This window comes from Ostrea edulis, chromosome 6 (assembly GCF_947568905.1).
Source record: "Ostrea edulis chromosome 6, xbOstEdul1.1, whole genome shotgun sequence".
Lineage (NCBI taxonomy): Eukaryota > Metazoa > Mollusca > Bivalvia > Ostreida > Ostreidae > Ostrea > Ostrea edulis.
In genome coordinates this window covers 92,069,234-92,075,513 of record NC_079169.1, presented here as the reverse complement: position 1 = coordinate 92,075,513, position 6,280 = coordinate 92,069,234, and the positions used below count along the sequence as shown (strand labels likewise).

General features: G+C 35.4%; 1 protein-coding gene across 1 annotated transcript; it reads left to right on the top strand.

Moving 5' to 3' along the window:
- Positions 1-3,931: 3,931 nt before the first annotated feature.
- On the top strand, positions 3,932-5,535 carry LOC125646327 (uncharacterized). Its single transcript, XM_048872556.2, has 2 exons — positions 3,932-4,170; positions 4,825-5,535. The coding sequence occupies exons 1-2, from the start codon at positions 4,110-4,112 to the stop codon at positions 5,154-5,156; spliced, it is 393 nt and encodes a 130-aa protein (XP_048728513.2). The 5' UTR covers positions 3,932-4,109; the 3' UTR covers positions 5,157-5,535.
- The last annotated feature ends 745 nt before the right edge of the window (positions 5,536-6,280 follow it).

Sequence of the window (6,280 nt, the reverse complement as noted above, 5' to 3'; positions counted from 1 at the left end):
ATTCAATTTTTTATGATATGAGGTCGGTCATGTGATCAGCCTTTCTTGCGTATGATTACTATTACCGCTGCAAAAGTACTTGGGTACTAGATATTCTTGTATCATAACATATATTCGGGCGTTATAGGATTTGATCACGTACGCATTTCATGGCATGACCCGAAAAATGATATCTTAATTCTTAATTAACATGCTGTTATAATGATATCTTAATTCTTAATTAACATGCTGTTATAATGATATCTTAATTCTTAATTAACATGCTGTTATTCATTCGCACGGTTGAATGGATAATGCTGATTCAGCGGGGATTATGAAAACATTGGACCATCATTAAATGATTTGGAATAAATATATTCCAAATGATACAGTACATCGAACATCAAGAGGTTTTAGTTCACCCGAAGTGAAAGTTAATGTGAGCTTTTCTGATTGAAATCTGCTATATTGGTTCAATTCATAATTTTTAAGCTTTCGTTCTTCTTAATCAATACCACTATCAAGAATAGTAGGGGGTCACTCAATATCTCTTTATTCGCATATAAAAATAGCAGACCATGGTCGCTCTGACCATCCTCTGATCCGCCATAATTGCGAAGGATTTCGAATTTTTTGTAGGTCTACGTACATCACAAAAATCTGGGGCGTAAAACGTCATGGTTCGCCTCCCGACGACTGCTTACGAGTCCATTCGTTCGGTTTTTGTCTGTTCATCATGCGTACCTTGATTTCAGTATGTGTATATATGGCGAGAAACCGCTTATTTTGATTATCTTGACATTTCTTTGCAAAATAAAATCATTTACTGTGTATTTTAAAAGTAGTTTGTCTTATTTTTATGTATTGTTCGTTTTGCAAAGATAACCGTTCGTTTTACGACTCTTCGTTACGTACTTGATCGTTAATTTTGCTTTTATGCATGTTTGTTTTGCGAAAAGGTCCGTTGATTAAGCATTTAATTAATGTCATTTATTAAGTTTTATGGTCATTGAAATTATATTTAAAGTGTTTATTTTCTCTTACATGGTATTGTTTGTCCTTTCCGCTGCCTATACAGGTGGAATAATGGTGAATCAATACATACAAGGTTTTTTTCAATTAGCGACAGAACTTCATCTCTATTATGAATTCTGTCGAAGATAATGCCAGATTGATGGGCTAAATATGAAAAAGAAGAACTTGATACATTGTCAGAATGGGTTAAAAGCATAAGAGGAATATTAAAATCCCGCATTAGACTTATTAAAACAAAAGTACGTACCATCTATCCTTCTGTGTTTAGTAAACCAGAAGTGATAAAAGTATTAAATAGGTTACATGAGGAATATGTTTTGGTTCCAGCTGACAAAGCTTGTAACAACATTGTCTTTATTTGTAAGGCTCATTATTACAACTCTAATTTAAACGAACTTGGTATTAATTCCACTTTTGGTAATCGTACTTATACTCCAACTGCCCTTTCAAAAAATGAAATTCTTCAAAACCATGCTTCAGTTTTAGACACATTTAATATCGTAGTCAATGGGTCGAATGAATATGAGTTACAGTGAGTTACCGTACCTATACTGGATTCCTAAACTACATAAAACCCTTACAAACAAAGATACATTGCTGGATCCAGTAAGTACTCTACCAAGCTCCAATCTTTGCTCCTCACGAAAATATTAACAGCTGTGAAGGAGAAACTTCAAACGTACTGTACGACTACATATGCCAGAAGTGGTGTTTATCAAATTTGGATTCTAAAGAATTCTAAAGAACTTTTACCAGTAGTAAACTTAAAATCGCAAAACTTTTCCCAAATCTATAACATCAAAACCTATGACTTTTCAACACTTTAGACGACTATTCCTCACGGCAAATTAAAGAATAGACTTTTAACATCATAGACAGTTGCTTCAACAAAAATGAAAAATGGAAATATTCATATCTAGTGAACAGTCATCCAAAAAATTACTTTGTTAAACACCAATCTGATTCCAAGCACAAGTACTCTGTAGTTGAAATAAAAAATATTCTAGAGTTCCTCATTGACAATATCTTCGTGGTCTTTGGTGATCAGGTCTTTCAACAGTCTGTTGAAATTGTGCTCATTTGTTAATTGACCTGTTTCTATATTCATATGAAGCAGAATTTATTCAAAAACTTCTACGTGAGAAGAAAAAATCTCTTGCTGTGGCATTCAATTCGACATTTAGATATATGACGACGTTTTGTCTATTAACAATAAAAACTTTCATTCATATGTCGATTCGATATATCCCTGTGAGCTCGAAATAAAAGACATCACAGAGTCGTCCACTTCTGCTTCATACATAGATATTTTATTGAAAGTAGACATTAATGGCAAACTGACAACTCAACTGTATGACAAACGGGATGCTTTCAGCTTCTCCATCGTCAACTTCCCATATTTATGTAGCAATATTCCATTATCACCTGCATATGGTGTTTATATATCTCAACTGATTCGATACGCTAGAGCTTGTTCTGCTTATGGTAAGTCTTTAAATCGAGGCAAACTACTAACAAATAAGTTGATGGTACAGGGGTGTCAACAGTCTCGATAGAAGTGAGCATTTCGCAAATTCTATGGTCGTTATAACGATCTGGTTCGTTAATACAACCTATCTTGTCTGACGTGTTTCATACCGATTGTTAGGCCGTTCTTGGCACACTGATTTTGACTATCGATAACTCCGTTTACCTGATCAGGATATATGGCCCACAGCGGGTGTTACTGGTCGACAGGGGATGCTTACTCCTCCTAGGCACCTGATCCCACCTCTGGTGTGTCCAGGGATCCGTGTTTGCCCAACTCTCTATTTTGTATTGCTTATAGGAGTTATGAGATTGATCACAGTTCGTTATCTTCACCTTTCACAAGGTACATGTATATAACTGCTCAGAAGAGCGATGAGGGCTGATATTTTTTTCCAGATAGTTATTAACAATTTTTTAAATCAAAATGATACATGGATTCGCATTACCATGTATCGATATATTAGTTTGTACTTAAATTGACAGATGACACGACATCGTGGTTCAAGGTGTGGTCCTATAATTGTTCGTATTTGACAGAAAAATACATCCGTAAAAATAAGTTGAAGTTATTTCAATTAATCAAAAAACTAATTGTGTGTGACCTGTCAAAAACTATTGAACTTTAGATCTGTCGGCTTCTAATGATTTTACATGTACATATAAAAATGGATTTTTGATGCAACAACAATATGAATAATGGACGTTTGATCTATTTCAATGAATGTATATTGAAGGGAACTGGGGGTGGGGGTAGAGCGTGCCAAGTATTTTGCAGGTCTCCATAGCTATTCACCTGCTGTGCTTATACTTCATGTTTTCTTTGACTAAACTTTTGTATGTTTGGACAATTTATCATTCACACTTTGATTCGTGAAGTAAATATGTTTACAATATGTTCAAATGACAGATTTCATCGTACTTATTTTTTTTTTCCATACAAAACAAATGCTGTACGAAAAAATGTATTATGGGTGTGGACTTCATGTTACTATGGTCAAATAAACACTTTCCACGGATTCCACGGATTTCTTTTTTTTTTTTTTTTTTTTTTTGGTGTGGGAGGGAGATGATATGTTCACATAAAACACCTGCAAGACATTGATTGAAATTTACATAGGTCACGGAAAAAACTATGATGATATGGAGACATATCAATTACAAGATAAATCATAAAATGAAACATATTTGACACATTTTAGAGTGCCGTTTAAAAAAATAATAATACGACCAATCAAAATTCATGGAACCTCGAATAACGCCGGAAAACAAGACCTGAAGTACAAATATGGTAATATACTTGTACTTATTTTTTGTTGTCTTGTAACGTATATAGACTGTATAGCAATTCATTAGAATTTGGCTCAACCTCATACGTCATGCGTACAGACGAAAATGAAGTTTGGTTTGAATACATCACTAACAGCCCGAGGAACGCCCCATTAAAATATGCGTGGCGGCACCGGTATATATACAGTCTAGTGTACAACGCGAGGTCAGACAAGTATCAACACACATTAATTAACGGTAATCAGTTAGTTGGGATATTCCTACTTCTACAGAGCAACATGGCATACTACAGAATTATTTGTGTCGTACTTCTGGTCATTTTCGCTTACTCCCAAACAGGTAAGAGGGCATTTTATCTTTTTGTATGCAGAACATAAATCGTGTACAAACACTTCAAGTAACCTTGTGTGATTATTATTATTATTATCTTCTTTTTTTTTCTTTTTTTTTGGCTATAAAAATCCAAACCGACGAAATCACTTTTGGTAGACTTTGTGATGAATCGAGATAATGATAAAAACATTCATTATGTTGACCACGTCCTAGCCTACAGTCATTGTATGTACAATGGATACTGCGTCGTTTTAGGTTGTCCACATTTCAGTTATTGTCAAAGCTTACTTATCAGATATTCAGTGATTAACATCTGTGAATCATAGTTTTCATTAAGTTTAGATTTGCGTAACATTACTTTCATTAAGGCGTAAATTTGTTGAATATAGATTTATTCGCAAGAGTATATATTTTGAAAACTATAAAATGCAAAACCGTATTCTGCTCATTTTTGTGAAATCAAAGAGCCCTTCTAAAGTTAGTTTATATAATTTCAAACACACATTAGTGACACACTAATCAACGACTTCTGGTTATGACCTTCGCCATGTGTTACCAAAAACTCTGGGGGGGGGGGGGGGGGGGAGTTATTCATCTACCGCCGGCAGAAATATACCACCTACATAATGAAGTAATTTATATCAATTTTGGTATTTTTAGGTGAAACCTCGCCAGTTCCAGAGAAAAAGAAGTACATGTCGCCTATGCAGCATTTCATATTGATAACCAATAAATACAGGGTGCATAAAACAGAGTCTACAGGAAATACTACCACTACCGATCAAGGAAGCAGTCCGGAATCTTCCGCTACCGGAAATATTGCTCTCCAGAGTCTAGAAGCAAACAGCACAAAAACTGATGGCGTCACAACTACCCAAACAGAAGATAGCTCCACTACTTCACCATTAACGGAAGCTCCTACAACAGCCAGCAACAATACAAGCGGGAATTCCCAGAATTCGGAAAAGCTGACAGGGGGAACTACTTCGTGATGGTAGAGCTTGATACAAATTGTGCAGAGTATGGACAACTCGTGCAAAGTAAAGGCGACCACACTCGCCCCTCCCTGACCTCAGCTGCCGACTCGGCGTGGCAGATGATGCGAAGAAAGTTGTCACATACAATAGATTCTGAATCCATGAACAAGAAATCCATTGAGCGTTATGTTTTACAATTTACCTTCATTGGCTTTGTTTGCTGGCGAACAATAGCTAATTATAGACATGTATTTATGATAATTGCAGCTTTCGTTCATTCATTGCTATTCAGTTTATTTTTATTCATGTGTTTTCGTTACGTTATTTATTTCTGTGTTCTCCTTGTCCTTTATGACAATTACAGTGTACAAATAAATCATATGTTAACCAAATATGCTTTAATTACTTACTTAATCTGCCTTTCATTCAGGTATCATATGTAACATTAGCAAGAAGCAAAATAAAAAAGAAAAAACTACAGTCAAACATTTCAGTATTTTACCAAAGTGTCTGTTTTTCTTGGGTCCGGGTTAGAATAGGTCCTCAGTAACCCTTGCTTGTCGTAGGAGACGACTAAATAGGGCGGTTCTTCGGATGAGACCGCAAAAACCGAGACCCCGGTTCATAGCAGGTGTGGCACATTAAATTTCCCTCCCTGTTCAAAGGCCGTAGACTTGTTTACCTTAATTGTAGTAATAGGTGGACAGATTACACCTTATATGTTGTGGAAAAAATAGTGAATATCATTTCGTTGACAGGTCTATTGTAAATTGTGTCACTTAGATATTGAGGATGAATTCCACTTTGTTTTGAAATGTCCTTACTTCAGCGAATTGCGTAGGAGATATATCAAGGTGTATTACTAGGGGGAAAACATCTGGTTTTAAACTCATCCTATTATTAAGTGTAAAAATTTTCGAAGAGTTGTGTAATTTTGGGAAATATCTTCACTGTGCCTTTAATTTACGCAACACTATTCTTGTATAGCATTCCCTGTCTTTGTAATCACCAATCTTGTGTACCATGCCATACTATTGTTTACCTGGACTTTAATTGTATACATGTACATGCGTGCCATAAGACGTATGTTTTGAGCAGTATCTCGTCCATCCTAGATCTTAGAGGTCCCACTTCAGTCC